Genomic DNA, 23,490 nt, shown 5'->3' on the forward strand with positions numbered 1-23,490 from the left:
CGGTCGGGGTACTTACGCGTCTGGCCGGAGGAAATGCCGGTTTTCAGCATGCACAGCGCATGCGGGGAAAACCGGCATTTCCTGTCCTCTGAACGAAGGGGTTCAGAGGCAGAACGCGTGCGCAGTAAAATTCGCCGCTTTCATTCATGCTTTCAGTGAGGTCAAGACTTACACATGAAAAAAGCATGGGTACAGTTGCTCCAGAGGCTGCGGAGGAAGATATTTCTTATCGTGGAGCTTCTGAAAGTATGTATGTCTGTATATATTCCTTTGCGTGTTATGTATATATTCCTTTACTTATGTGTATGAATGTATTATTTAATTATGACTTTCAGAGAAAGTAACTTATTGGAAAATCATAATTAAAAACATATTCATACACATAAGTAAAGGAATATAAAACATACATACATATATGTAAAGGAATATATGCAGACATACATACATAATTACTTATTACTGATGAAAAGTTTCTTTCTTAAAAGTGCTGGAAATGTTACATTACTCATTTTAGAACACTCATTTTCACATTCCATTCACACAGCCACAATTGCTCCTGCTACCTACCGTTCTGAAAACGCATTTAAAATTTTTTTTTTTAAACTTTAAAACTTACTTAAAATTTCTTAAAATAACTTCCCTCCCTTTCCCAAACAAAAATATTGCCTTTCAGAAGCTCCACGATAAAATATATCTTCCTCCGCAGCCTTGGAACAACTTTACACCTGCTTTTCTCAAGTGTAACTTGTAAGGACTTACCCTCACTGAATCCATGAATGAAATCGACGAAGTTCACTGCGCAAGCGCTGCCTGTGCAGTCGCACGCGCTGTGCCTATGAACCCCTTCGTTCCGAGGACTGGAAATGCCGGCGTTCCCCGCATGCGCTGTGCATGCTGAACGCCGGCATTTCCAACGGCCAGATGCGTGAGTACCCCGACCGTACTCACGCATTTGCTCACGAATTTCTGGCCCAATATTCTTCTATTCCTTTCTCCCTCATGTGTTTATCGCGCTTCCCCTTAAATGCATCTTTGTTATTTGCCACAACTACTCCATGTGGTAGCTAGTTCACATTATAACTGCTCACTGAGTAAACAAGACTTCTTGACATCTGTCCTAAATGTGACCTCTGCACCCCGACCCTGTGCCCTCTTGCCCTGGCGAATCGGTCGGTACTGCTCAGAGTTTATTCTCCCTAGTTTACACGATGCCGTTCCTCATCTGTCTAATGCCGCGAGCAGCCTTGGAGAAGGACAACATCTTTTCCTCACTCCTGATTCTCCAGTCCAGCCTGCTCCCAAGTCTGGTTGGTTTTTGATCTGTTCTATGCCAGGTCACTTCAGCAGGATGAAAATGAAGAAGGAAGTTGATGAAAACGCTGGATTAGTCACTCACTGTTGGATGGTCTTTTGTAGCGTCTCGATGTTATTCTGACATTGGTCTAACATGCGGCGGGTGATGTTCACACTCATCGAGTCGATGCACACGTTGTCTGCCAAGCGTTTGAAGAAACAACACGTCAAAAGTGCTTTTCTTTTTAAATATATGAATTTTTTTTTTAAATCACGAGAGAATCAGAAACCAAGATGATTGAGCCAATCAGTGGACTGGCTCTCCACCTCTGGGCCTGGAATCCAGCTCAGTCTAGTCAGCTGAAGGTCTCCTGTGTTTCAGTTCTGGTGCAGTCTCACTCCAGATCCACAGAACAAAAATGCCTCAAATTGGGCCACTTTAATCAGAGAGGCCCAGGATGAGGCACATGGTTTGCTGCAAAATAAAGGGAGCTTTATTCCGACTCTAACCCGTGCCGTACCTGACCTGGGAGTGCTTGATGTGGAGACTGGGTGCAATTTAGAAAAGGCTCCATTCAGTAATAAATAAATTCCCCCACACCATGATTATAACTCTATATATTTTTATACTGTGCTGAGGATACAACGTACCAATATTGTGCGCCTCATCAAACACCACCACCGATCTCCGCGGCAGCTCCTTGGAGACCAGGTCCGCAATCTTGGGGTCCAGTAAGTAGTGGTAGCTGTACACGATAATGTTCGCATGTAGAATCTGATGGATCACAAAGCAGATGCACTGGTGATGTAGGAGCTTTCAAATAACGTGTGATCCTGGAATATTTCCTCTCCCATCCTAAAGACAGCAACATCTGGTTAGGACACTGTTCCACAGGGAGCTGCTCGCTCTCTGGAACACTGCCCCGAGTGGCCACTGTTCATAGTGCGTCTCGGCAGCTATTCCACCATGGGGGCAACATGTCTAAGTCCGATGCTGTCCTGACCCAAGGTCCCCAAACACACACGCCCGCGCACTCACTCACTCACATGCCCGCGCACTCACTCACGCACACATTCACTCACGCGCGTGCACACCCACGCACTCACCTTCCAGTAGGGGATTGATGGATAACAATCAGGAGAGGGTTGGTAAATTTTATTCCCACCTCTTTAACCAAGATGTGCTGCAACCAATTGCATCGTTCCGACCACCAGCTCAGGTGAAATCAGCGAATTTAGCAGAGACTGGAGCTGAAACGTGCGATTCCTGGTCTGTTCGGCTTGGAGACGAAGATGGAGATGGACTCGGGAGTGTGAATGTGTGGACCGTGAGGGAGCTCAGGATCAGGCTGAGCTATGAAGCTCCCCCGAGACTGGTACAGTAACACTGGTGCAGGACCAGTGGAGCAACACTGAGCCATTGCCTTTAGGCTGAAGAGAAATAGGGAGAGAAAAACTGGGAAACTCTGACACCCGCCTGCGGGAAGCTGGGATTCACTTACGGAATATCGGGCCAGGAAATAGGGACACCACCCCTTCTGTCTCCCGTAAACCTTCAGGTCATCCAGGTTGTAAATCCCAGGAGATAAAGGCAGCTGCCTCCCGTGGACATCAAACTCCTGTCAGAAAGAAATCACACACACGTTACAGGGCCAATCGCACACACGTTACAGGGCCAATCGCACACACGCGTTACAGGGCCAATCGCACACACGCGTTACAGGGCCAATCGCACACACGCGTTACAGGGCCAATCGCACACACGCGTTACAGGGCCAATCGCACACACGCGTTACAGGGCCAATCGTACACACGCGTTACAGGGCCAATCGCACACACGCGTTACAGGGCCAATCGTACACACGCGTTACAGGGCCAATCGCACACACGCGTTACAGGGCCAATCGCACACACGCGTTACAGGGCCAATCGCACACAGGCGTTACAGGGCCAATCGCACACACGCGTTACAGGGCCAATCGCACACACGCGTTACAGGGCCAATCGCACACACGCGTTACAGGGCCAATCGCACACACGCGTTACAGGGCCAATCGCACACACGCGTTACAGGGCCAATCGCACACACGCGTTACAGGGCCAATCGCACACACGCGTTACAGGGCCAATCGCACACACGCGTTACAGGGCCAATCGCACACACGCGTTACAGGGCCAATCGCACACACGCGTTACAGGGCCAATCGCACACACGCGTTACAGGGCCAATCGCACACACGCGTTACAGGGCCAATCGCACACGCGTTACAGGGCCAATCGTACACACGCGTTACAGGGCCAATCGCACACACGCGTTACAGGGCCAATCGCACACACGCGTTACAGGGCCAATCGCACACACGCGTTACAGGGCCAATCGCACACACGCGTTACAGGGCCAATCGCACACACGCGTTACAGGGCCAATCGCACACACGCGTTACAGGGCCAATCGCACACAGGCGTTACAGGGCCAATCGCACACAGGCGTTACAGGGCCAATCGCACACACGCGTTACAGGGCCAATCGCACACACGCGTTACAGGGCCAATCGCACACAGGCGTTACAGGGCCAATCGCACACGCGCCTTACAGGGCCAATCGCACACGCGCGTTACAGGGCCAATCGCACACGCGCGTTACAGGGCCAATCGCACACGCGCGTTACAGGGCCAATCGCACACACGCGTTACAGGGCCAATCGCACACACGCGTTACAGGGCCAATCGCACACACGCGTTACAGGGCCAATCGCACACACGCGTTACAGGGCCAATCGCACACACGCGTTACAGGGCCAATCGCACACACGCGTTACAGGGCCAATCGCACACACGCGTTACAGGGCCAATCGCACACACGCGTTACAGGGCCAATCGCACACACGCGTTACAGGGCCAATCGCACACACGCGTTACAGGGCCAATCGCACACACGCGTTACAGGGCCAATCGCACACACGCGTTACAGGGCCAATCGCACACACGCGTTACAGGGCCAATCGCACACACGCGTTACAGGGCCAATCGCACACACGCGTTACAGGGCCAATCGCACACACGCGTTACAGGGCCAATCGCACACACGCGTTACAGGGCCAATCGCACACACGCGTTACAGGGCCAATCGCACACACGCGTTACAGGGCCAATCGCACACACGCGTTACAGGGCCAATCGCACACACGCATTACAGGGCCAATCGCACACACGCATTACAGGGCCAATCGCACACACGCGTTACAGGGCCAATCGCACACACGCGTTACAGGGCCAATCGCACACACGCGTTACAGGGCCAATCGCACACACACATTACAGGGCCAATCGCACACACGCGTTACAGGGCCAATCGCACACACGCGTTACAGGGCCAATCGCACACACGCGTTACAGGGCCAATCGCACACACGCGTTACAGGGCCAATCGCACACACGCGTTACAGGGCCAATCGCACACACGCGTTACAGGGCCAATAGCACACACGCGTTACAGGGCCAATCGCACACACGCGTTACAGGGCCAATCGCACACACGCGTTACAGGGCCAATCGCACACACGCGTTACAGGGCCAATCGCACACACGCGTTACAGGGCCAATCGCACACACGCGTTACAGGGCCAATCGCACACACGCGTTACAGGGCCAATCGCACACACGCGTTACAGGGCCAATCGCACACACACGTTACAGGGCCAATCGCGCACACGCGTTACAGGGCCAATCGCGCACACGCGTTACAGGGCCAATCGCACACACGCGTTACAGGGCCAATCGCACACACGCGTTACAGGGCCAATCGCACACACGCATTACAGGGCCAATCGCACACACGCGTTACAGGGCCAATCGCACACACGCATTACAGGGCCAATCGCACACACGCGTTACAGGGCCAATCGCACACACGCATTACAGGGCCAATCGCACACACGCATTACAGGGCCAATCGCACACACGCGTTACAGGGCCAATCGCACACACGCATTACAGGGCCAATCGCACACACGCGTTACAGGGCCAATCGCACACACGCGTTACAGGGCCAATCGCACACACGCGTTACAGGGCCAATCGCACACACGCGTTACAGGGCCAATCGCACACACGCGTTACAGGGCCAATCGCACACACGCGTTACAGGGCCAATCGCACACGCGTTACAGGGCCAATCGCACACACGCGTTACAGGGCCAATCGCACACACGCGTTACAGGGCCAATCGCACACACGCGTTACAGGGCCAATCGCACACACGCGTTACAGGGCCAATCGCACACACGCGTTACAGGGCCAATCGCACACACGCGTTACAGGGCCAATCGCACACACGCGTTACAGGGCCAATCGCACACACGCGTTACAGGGCCAATCGCACACACGCGTTACAGGGCCAATCGCACACACACGTTACAGGGCCAATCGCACACACGCATTACAGGGCCAATCGCACACACACGTTACAGGGCCAATCGCACACACGCATTACAGGGCCAATCGCACACACGCGTTACAGGGCCAATCGCACACACGCGTTACAGGGCCAATCGCACACACGCGTTACAGGGCCAATCGCACACACGCATTACAGGGCCAATCGCACACACGCGTTACAGGGCCAATCGCACACACGCGTTACAGGGCCAATCGCACACACGCATTACAGGGCCAATCGCACACACGCATTACAGGGCCAATCGCACACACGCGTTACAGGGCCAATCGCACACACGCATTACAGGGCCAATCGCACACACGCATTACAGGGCCAATCGCACACACGCGTTACAGGGCCAATCGCACACACGCATTACAGGGCCAATCGCACACACGCGTTACAGGGCCAATCGCACACACGCGTTACAGGGCCAATCGCACACACGCGTTACAGGGCCAATCGCACACACGCATTACAGGGCCAATCGCGCACACGCATTACAGGGCCAATCGCGCACACGCGTTACAGGGCCAATCGCGCACACGCGTTACAGGGCCAATCGCGCACACGCGTTACAGGGCCAATCGCACACACGCGTTACAGGGCCAATCGCACACACGCGTTACAGGGCCAATCGCACACGCGCGTTACAGGGCCAATCGCACACACGCGTTACAGGGCCAATCGCACACACGCATTACAGGGCCAATCGCACACAAGCATTACAGGGCCAATCGCACACACGCGTTACAGGGCCAATCGCGCACACGCGTTACAGGGCCAATCGCACACACGCGTTACAGGGCCAATCGCACACACGCGTTACAGGGCCAATCGCACACACGCGTTACAGGGCCAATCGCACACACGCGTTACAGGGCCAATCGCACACACGCGTTACAGGGCCAATCGCACACACGCGTTACAGGGCCAATCGCACACACACGTTACAGGGCCAATCGCACACACGCATTACAGGGCCAATCGCACACACACGTTACAGGGCCAATCGCACACACGCATTACAGGGCCAATCGCACACACGCGTTACAGGGCCAATCGCACACACGCGTTACAGGGCCAATCGCACACACGCGTTACAGGGCCAATCGCACACACGCGTTACAGGGCCAATCGCACACACGCGTTACAGGGCCAATCGCACACACGCGTTACAGGGCCAATCGCACACACGCGTTACAGGGCCAATCGCACACACGCATTACAGGGCCAATCGCACACACGCGTTACAGGGCCAATCGCACACACGCGTTACAGGGCCAATCGCACACACGCATTACAGGGCCAATCGCACACACGCATTACAGGGCCAATCGCACACACGCGTTACAGGGCCAATCGCACACACGCATTACAGGGCCAATCGCACACGCGTTACAGGGCCAATCGCACACACGCGTTACAGGGCCAATCGCACACACGCGTTACAGGGCCAATCGCACACACGCGTTACAGGGCCAATCGCACACACGCGTTACAGGGCCAATCGCGCACACGCGTTACAGGGCCAATCGCACACACGCGTTACAGGGCCAATCGCACACACGCGTTACAGGGCCAATCGCACACGCGCGTTACAGGGCCAATCGCACACACGCGTTACAGGGCCAATCGCACACACGCATTACAGGGCCAATCGCACACAAGCGTTACAGGGCCAATCGCACACACGCGTTACAGGGCCAATCGCGCACACGCGTTACAGGGCCAATCGCGCACACGCGTTACAGGGCCAATCGCACCCACGCGTTACAGGGCCAATCGCACCCACGCGTTACAGGGCCAATCGCACACACGCGTTACAGGGCCAATCGCACACACGCGTTACAGGGCCAATCGCACACACGCGTTACAGGGCCAATCGCACACACGCGTTACAGGGCCAATCGCACACACGCGTTACAGGGCCAATCGCACACACGCGTTACAGGGCCAATCGCACACACGCGTTACAGGGCCAATCGCACACACGCGTTACAGGGCCAATCGCGCACACGCGTTACAGGGCCAATCGCGCACACGCATTACAGGGCCAATCGCACACACGCGTTACAGGGCCAATCGCACACACGCGTTACAGGGCCAATCGCACACACGCGTTACAGGGCCAATCGCACACACGCATTACAGGGCCAATCGCACACACGCATTACAGGGCCAATCGCACACACGCATTACAGGGCCAATCGCACACACGCGTTACAGGGCCAATCGCACACACGCATTACAGGGCCAATCGCACACACGCATTACAGGGCCAATCGCACACACGCGTTACAGGGCCAATCGCACACACGCGTTACAGGGCCAATCGCACACACGCGTTACAGGGCCAATCGCACACACGCATTACAGGGCCAATCGCACACACGCGTTACAGGGCCAATCGCACACACGCATTACAGGGCCAATCGCACACACGTATTACAGGGCCAATCGCACACACGCGTTACAGGGCCAATCGCGCACACGCGTTACAGGGCCAATCGCGCACACGCGTTACAGGGCCAATCGCGCACACGCGTTACAGGGCCAATCGCGCACACGCGTTACAGGGCCAATCGCGCACACGCGTTACAGGGCCAATCGCGCACACGCGTTACAGGGCCAATCGCGCACACGCGTTACAGGGCCAATCGCGCACACGCGTTACAGGGCCAATCGCGCACACGCGTTACAGGGCCAATCGCGCACACGCGTTACAGGGCCAATCGCGCACACGCGTTACAGGGCCAATCGCACACACGCGTTACAGGGCCAATCGCGCACACGCGTTACAGGGCCAATCGCACACACGCGTTACAGGGCCAATCGCGCACACGCGTTACAGGGCCAATCGCGCACACGCGTCATAGGGCCAATCGTGCGCACGCGTCACAGGGCCAATCGCACACACGCGTTACAGGGCCAATCGCACACGCGTTACAGGGCCAATCGTGCACACGCGTCACAGGGCCAATCGCACTCACGCATTACAAAGGGTTTGGGTGAGGAGGGGAGGGAGGGAGGAAGGGGGGACAAAGGGAGGGAGGGGGGACAAAGGGAGGGAGGGGGGGGACAGAGGAAGGGAGGAAGGGGGAGGGAGGGAGGTACGGAGGGAGGGAGTGAGGGGGGGGAACGGAGGCGAAGCGTTCTCCAGTTCTGATATCATGGGAAAGAATGAGCTTCGACTAGGAGATAGTGCGATGAGAGCGGATGCAAGGAGTAGGTAGAGAGTGTAATGGGAATAATCTCAAGCCATTCCTGAACTGATCTCTCAGGTTAAGCCACACACGCTCCCAGAAGCGAAGACACAGTCTGCCCTGAGCTGGAATGCTCTCACTGAGTAAACCAAGCCTGCAATCATAGGAACAACAGCAAGGAACCCGACTGTTCAGCTACCAGGCAGATGTTTTGATTTGAAGTTTATAAATCTTAGCTGCTGTTCTGTACCTCGTAGAATTGGCAGATGGGGACGGTGGGATTACTGGAGTGCTGCATTCTGATGTGTGATGCAGTCAGGCTTCGACACTTGCCATCGACTTCCTTTCCAAACCGCTCTGCGCTGACCTGGAAACACCAAGAGGAAAAACACAAATACTGAATAATTCCAACATATATAAAACACACAGAGCAAACTTGCATTTTCTCAAGACATCCCAAAGTGTTTCATAACATAAGAACATAAGAAATAGGAGCAGGAGTCGGCCATTTGGCCCCTCAAGCCTGCTCCGCCATCCAATAAGATCATGGCTGATCATCGACCTCATCTCCACTTTCCTGCACTATCCCCATATCCCTTGATTCCCTTAATATCCAAAAATCTATCGATCTCTGTCTTGAATATACTCAACGACTGAGCCCCCACAGCCCTCTGGGGTAGAGAATTCCAAAGATTCACCACCCTCTGAGTGAAGAAATTTCTCCTCATCTCAGTCCTAAATGGCCGACCCCTTATTCTGAGACTGTGACCCCTGGTTCTAGACTCTCCAGCCAGGGGAAACATCCTCCCTGCATCTACCCTGTCAAGCCCTGTAAGTATTTTGTATGTTTCAATGAGATCACCTCTCATTCTTCTAAACTCTAGAGAATATAGGCCTAGTCTACTCAATCTCTCCTCATTGGACAATCCCCCCCATCCCAGGAACCAGTCTGGTGAACCTTTGTTGCACTCCCTCTATGGCAAGTATACCCTTCCTTAGGTAAGGAGACCAAAACTGTGCACAATACTCCAGGTGTGGTCTCACCAGGGCCCTATATAATTGCAGTAAGACGTCTTTACTCTTATACTCAAATCCTCTTGTAATAAAGGCCAACATACCATTTGCTTTCCTAATCGCTTGCTGTACCTGCATGTTAACTTTCAGTGATTCGTGTACAAGGACACCCAGGTCCCTCTGAACACCAACATTTCCCAATCTCTCACCATTTAAAAAATACTCTGCTTTTCTATTTTTCCTACCAAAGTAGATAACTTCATATTTTGCCACATTATATTCCATTTGCCATGTTCTTGTCAACTCACTTAGCCTGTCTATATTCCCTTGAAGCCTCCTTGCATCCGCCTCACAACTTACATTCCCACCCAGCTTTGTATCATCAGCCAATTAATTTTAAAGCTCCACCTACTCTGCCCCAACAATCTGCCTTAGTTCCACTGCATGACTGTGACACTTCGCATATCCCACTCCAGCCATCCTGTGGCCTCAGAGAGACTGACATGTCAGTGTTGGAGGTGGAGCTGGGCTTTTCTATAGCCCACAAGGAATCGAGAGTGCCCCAAAAATATTCCATGTAGGATTGAGTGGCAGAGGCTTTTATCCCAGTCCGGACAGAGTTAAGCCCAGGTCACAGAGATTAGAAGCAAGTGTCTAGCCGACTGCACAGCTAACTAACCTGCACATTCCTTATTCCTCGTACTGACGTGGATATTTTTGCTTAAACGAGAGGCACGGTTACACTGTCTGACATGGCAAAGGAGCCAAATCAGACCAGTGCAGAGCGGATTAACCCGTCAAGTGCTGCAGCGAGCACTGTTTAGCAAAACTCACCTCTGGGTGGATGCAGAGATTCTTCCTGGAGCTCAGTGCCAAAGCCAGGAATTGCATCTTCTCTCCGGACTGCTTCTCATAGTAATCTAACAGCTTGCGAAGCTCCTCAATTACCTGAGGGGGAGGCGAAGGGACAGAGGGAGGGGGAGGGAACACACACAAAGAGACAGAGGGTGGAGAGAGCAAATGAGAGAGAATATTTAATATTCAAAAACTGCAGTAATTTATTTGCCAGTAACAGGCGAGATCAGTGTTTAGATTCTTTGGGCAAGTAGGAACCTTTGGGCAGTTTTGACTTCTCTCCCTATTCCAGCAGAAATCCTGAATCTCTTCCTCGGATTCCTGAATCACACGGAATGCTGGATCAATTAGAACCTTCAGTCACTGTGAGTGACATCAGCCCTAAGGAGATGCTGAAGGACCAGGAACTGCTGTGTGACAACTCACTTCAAAGGCTCCACAGGCCGGGCAGCAGCATGTTTCTGGAAATGCTGCAAACACTCGCACTCCAGGCTCCTGATTCGCAGATTTTAAATATAGAGAAAACTCAGTGTAAATTTCCTACTTTTTAAATGAACTCCTTGCAAAGTGTGGGACTCACGAATAATCGTCACGCGTTGGCAACACAGATATTGTCCACGGGTCATTTGATTTCCATCCCTGGCCGTCTCCAATCACTCAGTACTTAGAAAGTTATGATTTTATTTGTAACATATAAAAATAATTCTTTTAACGATTTAAAAAAATACTGATCTGAACTGTTGCAGCACCAGGAGATGCAAAAACTGGCCTCAGCGCCCTTGGATAGTGTCGGGGGGGGGGGGGGGGGGGGGGAGTGTCTCAGAGTGGGGGGGAGCCGCTGGTCCACTGAAGGAACCCGATTGAAACATTAATGTTCAGACAGTGACTGACCTGCACTGTATTTCCAGTGATTAATATTCAATGATGTATTGTTTAAAATAAAAGGATTTCACAGATTTCTCGTACCTTCTCGATCTCAGGAACTGTTCGAGAGCAGTAGATCAGCTTGGTCACTTCTGCTGGATACATCTGGAGGGACAGGGGACAGACAGTCAGACAGATGTGTATATAGAGAGACACAGACAGAGGATGAGAGACAGACACACACACACAAAGACAGACAGGTAAAGAAAGGGATACAGGGCGAACAGGAGATAGAGAGAGAGCGAGAGAGCGAGAGAGAGACAGAGCGAGAGAGAGAGACAGAGCGAGAGAGAGAGAGAGACAGAGCGAGAGAGAGAGAGACAGAGCGAGAGAGAGAGAGAGACAGAGCGAGAGAGAGAGAGAGAGACAGAGCGAGAGAGAGAGAGAGACAGAGCGAGAGAGAGAGAGACAGAGCGAGAGAGAGAGAGACAGAGCGAGAGAGAGAGAGACAGAGCGAGAGAGAGAGAGACAGAGCGAGAGAGAGAGAGACAGAGCGAGAGAGAGAGAGACAGAGCGAGAGAGAGAGACAGAGCGAGAGAGAGAGAGAGACAGAGCGAGAGAGAGAGAGACAGAGCGAGAGAGAGAGACAGAGCGAGAGAGAGAGACAGAGCGAGAGAGAGAGACAGAGCGAGAGAGAGAGACAGAGCGAGAGAGAGAGACAGAGCGAGAGAGAGAGACAGAGCGAGAGAGAGAGACAGAGCGAGAGAGAGAGACAGAGCGAGAGAGAGAGACAGAGCGAGAGAGAGAGAGAGACAGAGCGAGAGAGAGGGAGAGACAGAGCGAGAGAGAGGGAGAGACAGAGCGAGAGAGAGGGAGAGACAGAGCGAGAGAGAGGGAGAGACAGAGCGAGAGAGAGAGAGACAGAGCGAGAGACAGAGCGAGAGAGAGAGACAGAGCGAGAGAGAGAGACAGAGCGAGAGAGAGAGACAGAGCGAGAGAGAGAGACAGAGCGAGAGAGAGAGACAGAGCGAGAGAGAGAGACAGAGCGAGAGAGAGAGACAGACAGAGCGAGAGAGAGAGACAGAGCGAGAGCGAGAGAGACAGAGCGAGAGAGACAGAGCGAGAGAGACAGAGCGAGAGAGAGAGAGCGAGAGAGAGAGAGCGAGAGAGACAGAGCGAGAGAGACAGAGCGAGAGAGACAGAGCGAGAGAGACAGAGCGAGAGAGACAGAGCGAGAGAGACAGAGCGAGAGAGAGAGAGCGAGAGAGAGAGAGGAGAGAGAGAGCGAGAGAGAGAGAGCGAGAGAGAGAGAGCGAGAGAGAGAGAGCGAGAGAGAGAGAGACAGAGCGAGAGAGAGACAGAGCGAGAGAGAGAGACAGAGCGAGAGAGAGACAGAGCGAGAGAGAGAGACAGAGCGAGAGAGAGAGACAGAGCGAGAGAGAGAGACAGAGCGAGAGAGAGAGACAGAGCGAGAGAGAGAGACAGAGCGAGAGAGAGAGACAGAGCGAGAGAGAGAGACAGAGCGAGAGAGAGAGACAGAGCGAGAGAGAGAGACAGAGCGAGAGAGAGAGACAGAGCGAGAGAGAGAGACAGAGCGAGAGAGAGAGACAGAGCGAGAGAGAGACAGAGCGAGAGAGAGACAGAGCGAGAGAGAGAGACAGAGCGAGAGAGAGAGACAGAGCGAGAGAGAGAGACAGAGCGAGAGAGAGAGACAGAGCGAGAGAGAGAGACAGAGCGAGAGAGAGAGACAGAGCGAGAGAGAGAGACAGAGCGAGAGAGAGAGACAGAGCGAGAGAGAGAGACATCTGGACTCCTTCGAAAAGGAATTCCCCCAGTTGAAAACTAAGGCAGACACAAAGAGGACCAATGGACAGGAAACAAAAGAGAGTCGAACAGAGGGTGATGAGAGCCAAGTGGAGGAAGAAGAAGAGAGACCAGCAGAGGAAAACACCTCCCTGTCCATCTCCACCCCCCCCACACCTCTCAACGAAAACAAAATGATGAAAGAGAATCTGGCCAAACTAGAACTTGATTTCAACGAATACAGAGAAACACTGGCCAAGAATTTGAAGGAGGAATTCAAACAGCTAAAAACGGAACACGAGTCCACCATCCACAAAATGAGAAAGACCATAGAGGAGCAAAGAAATGAGATCAAAGAACTCCGTACTCAACAAAACAAAACGAAGGAGACCGTAGAAAGGCTCAGCAGGCAACACAAACCTCTTAAGGTCCAAAAACCTGAGGACACAAAAACACACACAAGGACACAGAACCCGCCGGATGCCACCCCACACGAAGACACACCGAAAGCCACAAACCCCGCTCCAACCAGCCCTCAGTCGAGTCATGCCCAGACTACTGCTACCCAGTCCTCACACACAGGAACACAAAAACCGACAGATACCCCCCCAAACGATGACACACCGAAAGCCCCAAACCCCGCTCCTGCCACACAACATATCCCAGAAACCCAGCCAACAACCAGCCACCAGGCGAGTCCTACCCAGACTACTGTTACCCAGTCTGAAAAACCAGCCCCTCAGGCGGTCCTGCTGACCGACTCCAACGGAAAGTTTCTGGACCCCCAGAGGCTGTTCCCAGACCATCAAGTCCTGAAAAAATGGTGCAGCAACACAGACCAAGCAATGAAGATCCTGAACAAAGAATCCCTTGGAAGCCCCAAATGGATTGTGATCCACACAGGCACGAACGACCTACGCACCCTACAGGAAGGCACTGCTAGGGCGGTGAGCAGGATGGCGGAAAAGGCCAGCAGGGAATTCCCCGAGGCGCGGATCGTGATCTCCACACTACTGCCCAGAAAGGACACCCCAGCCTATATAATCCACAACACCAACAGGGAGATCGACACGAGATGTTCTGTCCTCCCCAACGTCTCCCTGGCCCATCATCCAAACATCAACACAAGGGACCTCTATGACGAAATACATCTACTCAAACAGCGGATGTGGGTCTTCGCAAGAAACCTCATAAACACTGCCAAAAGACGCAGCCCTCCCACCCCCTCTACCATTGGGAGCCCAAACAGGACCACCAATGTCCCCCACCCCCCTTTACAAAACCAACAACAGAACCGTGCTTTTATACCTGACCCAAGACCCCCCTCTAGACCACAGACTGTAGACCAAGAACTGAGAAAGATCATGACGATGCTGAACAGCCTGATAGAAAGCCGGAGAAATTATTAATATTGTTATTTATCATTATCATTATTGTTATCTTATCAGTATTATTACTATTATTAGATAGATATATGTGCATGCCTCATGAAATTTATACTAAATCATCATTTAGCATTATAGAAAATAGTGTTTCCACACTCATCCCACAAAATAGGTCCATTTTATTTCGTTTTATTGAACTATATAAATGCGTTCTTTCCACATAAGCTGCTGGAATATCCAGGGCCTCCGCTCCTCAACTTTTGGGATGAAGAGTGCAGACCCTGAATTCCTAAAAGCTATAAAAGACATTGATATAATTGTGTTAACAGAAACATGGTGCCAAAAGGACGTGCCGACCCACTGTCCTCCAATGTACCATGAAATCATTGTGCCCTCAGTAAAGAACACTAAAACACGCAAGGGCAGAACCTCCGGGGGAATATTGGTGTGGTATAAGGGAGAACTGGACAAACACATCTCACCGGTAAAACAGGGAAAATCACACGTATGGCTAAAACTAGATAAAAATATAGGAATAGCAAAAAAAGATGTTTACTTATGTGCGATCTAAATACCTCCAATAGAATCGCCATATTTCGAAGAGGAGTTATTTGATACTCTCCACATGGAAATCAGCCATTTCCAGGCCCAAGGAAAGGTGATAATATGTGGGGACCTAAATGCAAGGACCGGTTGTGAACCTGACTTCATAGACCCACAGGGAAACAACCATGTGTTTGGCCAGACCCCTTTAGATGTCACACCAGCCATCGCAAATCGGAACAACCTTGATCGTGAAATAAATAAAAGCGGTAGGGAGGTAGTGCAACTCTGCCGAGCCTTAGGCCTGTACATAGTTAACGGTAGGTTCAGAGGGGACTCCCTAGGGAGACTCACATACTCCTCAACTCTTGGGTCTAGTGTGGTGGACTATACAATCACTGACCTGGACCCCTGCGATATCAACGCATTCACTGTCAGGCAGCAATCCCCCCTCTCAGACCATAACCAAATAAATGTGTACCTTAAACTTTCTGCCCAAACTACAGACACAAAAAAGGAACCCAGTAAGCTACATAAAATAAACCAGACATACAGATGGGCCCCAGACAGTGGAGAAAAATTCATCACAGCACTAAAGTCACCTGATCTCACAAGTAAAATATCAAAATTTAAAGAAAACCCATACGAGATCACCAGAGATGGTGTAAACATGGCCATAGAGGATATAAATATGATCTTCCATGAGGCAGCTGTAAAAGCCGACCTTGTGAAACAGAAGAGGAAGCGTCACAAAAGACAAAATAAAAATATGAAATGGTTTGACCACGAATGCAAAAATGCCAGAAAAGACCTGAGAAAAATATCAAACCAAAAGCATCGGCAACCAAACAATCCGGACCTACGTACTAGATACAATGAAACCCTCAAAAGATATAAACACACCATTAGGAACAAAACACAAAACTATACCCACAAAATACTCGAAGAAATTGAAAACTCCACCAATCCAAAACAATTCTGGGAAATGTGGAATAACCTGAGTACAACACAATTGCAAGCATGACCAATCCAAGATGGCGACATCTGGAGAACACATTTTGAAAACCTCTACAAAGACATCCCAATAAACAAAACAAACCCAAGTCAACATCAGGTCACAGAAAAACTCCACACATTAGAAGCAACAATTAAAGACAACCAAAACCCTCTAGACTCCCCAATCACATGGAAAGAACTGGCCACAAAAACAAAATCTCTCCACCTAAAGAAAGCCTGTGGCCCAGACAACATCAAAAATGAAATGCTAAAGTTCAGCAATATGGAGATGCAGGGTGCGATACTCAAACTATTCAACATCATATTACGCTCAGGCTGTTTTCCCGATATCTGGTGCCAAGGACTAATCTCCCCCATATATAAAAGTGGAAACAAATCAGACCCAAATAACTACCGCGGCATCTGTGTCAACAGTTGTCTAGGGAAGTTATTCTGCAGTATTCTAAATAGTAGATTACTGGATTTTGTTAACAAACATAATATCCTTAGAAAAAATCAAATAGGCTTTCTTCCAAAACACCGCACCACCGACCATATCTATACCCTTCACACCCTCATTGAAAAACATAAACACCAAACAAAAAATGGGAAAATATTCGCCTGTTTCATCGACTTCAAGAAAGCCTTTGACTCTATCTGGCACGAAGGGCTCTATTATAAACTTCTTCAGTGTGGAATAGGGGGCAAAGTCTATGACCTTATTAAATCAATGTATCTGAAAAACAAATGCGGGGTCAAAATTGGAGACAAACGCACCGATTTCTTCACCCAGAGCAGAGGCGTCCGGCAGGGCTGCAATTTGAGCCCGACCCTGTTCAACATATACATAAATGAATGAGCAGACATGCTGGAGCAAAGCGAGTCACCAGGTCTCCGTCTCCTGGATGGAGAAGTGAAGTCCCTGTTCTATGCGGACGACCTGGTTCTGCTGTCTCCCACAGAACAGGGATTACAGCAACAACTAGACCTACTCGACAAATACTGCCAAAATTGGGCTCTAACAGTAAATCTAAAGAAAACCAACATCATGATTTTTCAGAAAAGACCCAGATGTCAGGAAAACAAATACCAGTTTACCCTCAGTGATACCACTATAGGACACACTATGAGCTACACCTACCTTGGTCTAACTATTACAGCATCAGGGAGCTTCAGCATAGCAGTGAATGCACTAAAAGAAAAAGCCCGAAGAGCCCTATATGCAATAAAAAGAAAATTCTACAACATCCAAATCCCAATCAAAATCTGGCTCAAAATATTTGACAGCATAATCCTGCCCATTGCACTGTACGGTAGTGAAGTATGGGGCCCGCTAAATCACCAAAGCTACACTAAATGGGAAAAACACACAATAGAAGCCCTACATGCAGAATTCTGCCGAAGCATCCTTCGCACCCAAAGGAAAACGCCAACAAATGCATGCAGAGCCGAACTAGGCAGATACCCACTGATAATAAACATCCAAAAACGAGCACTAAACTTCCTAAATCACCTCAAATCTAGCTCCCCAGACACCCTTCATTTCAAAGCCTTTCAGACCCAAGAGCTAAACCCAGAAAAGAGTCCCCTGAGTCAGCTGCTACTGAAACTAAGTACTCAGCCGGACCCTGACCAGCCCCAGACCAACACAGCCGTCCAAACACCAATCCGAGTGAACCAAATCATTAAAAAATGCAAAGAAACCTACCTGGAACATTGGAACAAAATAACCGAAAGCCAAAGCAGATTAGAATGTTACCGGGCCCTAAAAAGAGAATATAAACTGGCAGACTACCTCACGACCATCAGAGACACAAAACAGAGACAGACCCTCACCAGGTACAGACTAAGCGACCACCAACTGGAAATTGAAAAAGGCAGATACAAGAAATCCTGGCAGCCTAGAGAGAATAGAATATGCGATCAATGTCTGGCTGGCGAGGTTGAAACAGAAATGCATTTCCTCCTAAAATGCGAAAAATTCAACACATCAAGAAACATATTATTCAACAAGCTAAGCCAAACAACCCCAGATTTCAAGGAATTGGATGATCTGTCAAAATTGAGATTAGTCCTAGGAGAAGGAGACAGACCATACCTTGGGGCCAAATATGTAACAACATGTCACAACCTGAGGACTGTTTAAAAGTAAGACTGTTTAAAATTAATATTGAACGTACCAAATGAAGTAGAAAGACTGTTTAAAATTAATATTGTTCAAAAGTAATATTGTATGTACCCAACAAATGTCAAATCGATTGACACCTACAGAATGTTGGAAAACTGTACCTTTTTGCTATGTAAGCTTTGGCAATATGGTTCTCTGTAAACTTTCATGCCAATAAAGCATTTGAACTGAACTGAGAGAGACAGGGAGAGAGAGAGAGACAGGGAGAGAGAGAGAGAGACAGGGAGAGAGAGAGAGACAGGGAGAGAGAGAGAGAGACAGGGAGAGAGAGAGAGAGACAGGGAGAGAGAGAGAGAGACAGGGAGAGAGAGAGAGAGAGACAGGGAGAGAGAGAGACAGGGAGAGAGAGAGAGAGAGAGACAGGGAGAGAGAGAGACAGGGAGAGAGAGAGAGAGACAGGGAGAGAGAGAGAGAGACAGGGAGAGAGAGAGAGAGACAGGGAGAGAGAGAGAGACAGGGAGAGCAGAGCCCGAGCAGCAACAGGAGCACGGAGCCTGAAGCCGGAGAAAGGCCCGAGGAGCCGGGCTGAGCGAGGCACCGAAGAGAAGGAGAGCGAGCAGCAACCGGAGCAGACCCAGAGCGGGAGGAGCGGCCCGAGCCAGTCGAAGAGGCGAGTGGAGAGGTAGGGGTACTGGGCCGGGCCGGGTCGGGACTGTCGGGCCCAGAGAGCGAGCAAGACCGGGGCCTGAAACCCGAGAAACTCCGGGGCCGGAGAAACTCGGACAAACACCGGGCCGGGCCGGGACTGCACAGCCGAGCCGAGGGGCTGGGACCAGGGCAGAAAACAGCCTGGTGAGTCAAAAAAACCGGGGGCCTGAGACCAACGCGACGACGTGAGGAGATCCGCCCGGGGCGCGGAGAATGAACGAGTCTGGGGCACGGAGAGTGGGCGAGTCTGGGGCACGGAGAGAGAGCGAGTCCGAGGCCTGGAGAGCGAGTGAGAGAGTCGGAAGAGGAAAACACCGGGTCTGGGGAAAAAAAGTTTTACCTAATTCTACCTAAGTTTAATTTTATTTAAGTTTAGTTCAAAAAAAAACTGAAAAAAGAACAAACCCGCAAGAAAAAGGAATAGAAACCCGAGAGAAACGGTAAACAACCCGAACCAGGAGCCTGTGTGAGAGAGAGAGACTTTTAAGAGCAGCTATATCAAAGATGAACCCCTGAAAAACTCTCAATTTTGGACCTAAAAGTGGGATAAGGTGGAACACGACACAAAAAAGAGAAAAAAAGTTATCTAGCTACGACAAAAACAAACGACTACAATGACACAGAGCAGGGAAGTGAAATATCCTGAGCAATGCAAAAGTAATAAGGCAAAGGATAAACACAAGGACATAACACTAGAAAATAACCCAGAGGTCCTCTACGTTGATTATACCACACACAAAGGGACTAAGATGAAGAACAACCTCATATTCTACACCGACTCCATTCCCTCATGGAAGGAGACTTTACAAAAATACTACGCACACGTCTCCAGTGAAGGTATTAGCAAGGGAGGCAGACTGAAAATATGTAAAGATGGAAATCTAGATAAAGATGGCCCCCTGCTAACCATAAGCTACTACAACAAAAAAGGAAAGATCATGATACAGGGGAATGTAGAAAATCTGGACTCCTTTGAAAAGGAATTCCCCCAGTTGAAAACTAAGGCAGACACAAAGAGGACCAATGGACAGGAGGCAAAAGAGAGCCGAACAGAGGATGAAGAGAGCCAAGCGGAGGAAGAAGAAGAGAGGCCAGCAGAGGCAAACACCTCCCTGACCATCTCCACCACCCCCCACACCTCTCAACGCAAACAAACTGCTGAAGGAGAATCTGTCCAAACTAGAACTCGATTTCAACGAATACAGGGAAACACAGGCCAAGAATTTGAAGGAGGAACTCAAACAGCTGAAAACGGAAAACGAGTCCACCATCCACGAGTTGAGAAAGATCATAGAGGAGCAAAGAAATGAGATCAAAGAACTCCGTACTCAGCTAAACAAAACGATGGAGGCCGTAGAAAGGCAGAAAATTGAACTCAGCAGGCAACACAAACCTCTTAAGGTCCAAAAACCTGATGACACAAAAACACACAGGGACACAGAACCCGTCGGATGCCCCCCCACACGAGGATGTCACACCCTCACCTTGCGACAACACACCGAAGGCCCCAAACCCTGCTCCTGCCACACAGCCTACCCCAGAAACCCAGCCAACAACCAGCCCTCAGTCGAGTCGTGCCCAGACTACTGCTACCCAGTCTGAAAAGCCAGCCCCTCAGGCGGTCCTGCTGACCGACTCCAACGGGAAGTTTTTGGACCCCCAGAGGATGTTCCCAGGTCATCAAGTCCTGAAAAAATGGTGCAGCAACACAGGCCATGCAATGAAGATCCTGAACAAAGAATCCCTTGGAAGCCCCAAATGGCTTGTGATCCACACAGGCACAAACGACCTACACACCCTACGGGAAGACACTGCTAGGGCGGTGAGCAGGATGGCGGAAAAGGCCAGCAGGGAATTCCCCGAGGCGCGGATCGTGATCTCCACACTACTGCCCAGAAAGGACACCCCAGCCTATGTAATCCACAACACCAACAGGGAGATCGACACGAGATGTACTGCCCTCCCCAACGTCTACCTGGCCCATCACCCAAACATCAACACAAGGGACCTCTATGACGAAATACATCTACTCAAACAGCGGATGTGGATCTTCGCAAAAAACCTCATAAACACTGCCAAAAGACGCACCCCTCCCACCCCCTCTACCATTGGGAGCCCTAACCCAAACAGGACCACCACTGTCCCCCATCCCCCTATACAAAACCAACAACAGAACCGTGCTTTTGTACCTGACCCCAGACCCCCCTCTAGACCACAGACTGTAGACCAAGAACTGAGAAAGATCAGGACGATGTTAAGCACCCTGATGGAAAGCCGGAGAGAAATGCACTAAATTATTAATATTATTATTTTATCATTACTATTACTATTATTAGATAGCAGTATGTGCATGCCTCATGAAATTTATACTAAATCATCATTTAGCATTATAGAAACTGGTGTTTTCACACTCGTCCCACAAAATAGGTCCATTTTATTTCGTTTTTTGAACTATATAAATGCGTTCTTTCCACATAAGCTGCTGGAATATCCAGGGTCTCCGCTCCTCAACTTTTGGGATGAAGAGTACAGACCCTGAATTCCGAAAAGCTATAAAAGACATTGATATAATTGTGTTAACAGAAACATGGTGCCAAAAGGACGTGCCCACCCACTGTCCTCCAATGTACCATGAAATCATTGTGCCCTCAGTAAAGAACACGAAGGCACGCAAGGGCAGAACCTCCGGGGGAATCTTGGTGTGGTATAAAGGAGAACTGGACAAACACATCTCACCGATAAAACAGGGAAAATCACATGTATGGCTAAAATTAGATAAAAATATAGGAATAACAAAAAAAGATGTCTACTTATGTGCGATCTACATACCTCCAATAGAATCGCCATATTTTGAAGAGGAGTTATTTGATACTCTCCACATGGAAATCAGCCACTTCCAGGCCAAAGGAAAGGTGCTACTATGTGGGGACCTAAATGCAAGGACCGGATGTGAACCCGACTTCATAGACCCACAGGGCAACAACCATGTGTTTGGCCAGACCCCTTTATATGTCACACCAGCCATCACAAATCGGAACAACCTTGACTGTGAAATAAATAAAAGCGGTAGGGAGGTAGTGCAACTCTGCCGAGCCTTAGGCCTGTACATAGTTAACGGTAGGTTCAGAGGGGACTCCTTAGGGAGACTCACATATTCCTCAACTCTTGGGTCTAGTGTGGTGAATTATACAATCACTGACCTGGACCCCTGCGATATCAATGCATTCACTGTCAGGCAGCAATCCCCCCTCTCAGACCATAACCAAATAAATGTGTACCTTAAACTTTCTGCCCAAACTACAGACACAAAAAAGGAACCCAGTAAGCTCCATAAAATAAACCAGACATACAGATGGGCCCCAGACAGTGGAGATAAATTCATCACAGCACTAAATTCACCTGATCTCACAAGTAAAATATCAAAATTTAAAGAAAATCTATATGAGATCACCAGAGATGGTGTAAACATGGCCATAGATGATATAAATATGATCTTCCATGAGGCAGCTGTAAAAGCCGACCTTGTGAAACAGAAGAGGAAACGTTACAAAAGACAAAATAAAAATGAGAAATGGTTTGACCACGAATGCAAAAATGCCAGAAAAGACCTGAGAAAAATATCAAACCAAAAGCATCGCCAACCAAACAATCCAGACCTACGTATTAGATACAATGAGACCCTCAAAAGATATAAACACACCATTAGGAACAAAACACAAAATTATACCCACAAAATACTCGAAGAAATTGAAAACTCCATTAATCCAAATCAATTCTGGGATATGTGGAATAACCTGAGTACAACACAATTGCAAGCATTACCAATCCAAGATGGCGACATCTGGAGAACACATTTTGAAAACCTCTACAAAGACATCCCAATAAACGAAACAAACCCAAGTCAACATCATGTCACAGAAAAACTCCACACATTAGAAGCAACAATTAAAGACAACCAAAACCCTCTAGACTCCCCAATCACATGGAAAGAACTAGCCACAAAAACAAAATCTCTCCGCCTAAAGAAAGCCTGTGGTCCAGACAACATCAAAAATGAAATGCTCAAGTTCAGCAATATGGAGATGCAGGGTGCTGTACTCAAGTTATTCAACATCATATTACGTTCAGGCTGTTTTCCCGATATCTGGTGCCAAGGACTCATCTCTCCCATATATAAAAGTGGAAACAAATCAGACCCAAATAACTACCGCGGCATCTGTGTCAACAGTTGTCTAGGGAAGTTATTCTGCAGTATTC

At 49.8% G+C, this 23,490-nt stretch overlaps 1 protein-coding gene across 1 annotated transcript in view; it reads right to left on the reverse strand.

Annotated features, from left to right (window-relative positions):
* Window positions 1–18,292, reverse strand: part of ercc2 (excision repair cross-complementation group 2) — a 51,781-nt gene extending 33,489 nt beyond the window's left edge. Inside the window, exons 1-7 of the mRNA XM_085973179.1 lie at window positions 18,234–18,292; window positions 11,773–11,835; window positions 10,786–10,899; window positions 9,188–9,304; window positions 2,796–2,912; window positions 1,945–2,068; window positions 1,397–1,493 (exon numbers count right to left, since the gene is read on the reverse strand). Of these exons, the coding sequence (XP_085829305.1) occupies window positions 1,397–1,493; window positions 1,945–2,068; window positions 2,796–2,912; window positions 9,188–9,304; window positions 10,786–10,899; window positions 11,773–11,835 (632 nt within the window). The 5' untranslated portion in view covers window positions 18,234–18,292. The remainder of the gene's footprint in view (window positions 1–1,396; window positions 1,494–1,944; window positions 2,069–2,795; window positions 2,913–9,187; window positions 9,305–10,785; window positions 10,900–11,772; window positions 11,836–18,233) is intronic.
* Between the last annotated feature and the right edge of the window lie 5,198 nt (window positions 18,293–23,490).

Source organism: Somniosus microcephalus, chromosome 34, assembly GCF_052327205.1.
Source record: "Somniosus microcephalus isolate GS21.2 chromosome 34, FLI_Smic_1.0, whole genome shotgun sequence".
Classification (NCBI taxonomy): domain Eukaryota; kingdom Metazoa; phylum Chordata; class Chondrichthyes; order Squaliformes; family Somniosidae; genus Somniosus; species Somniosus microcephalus.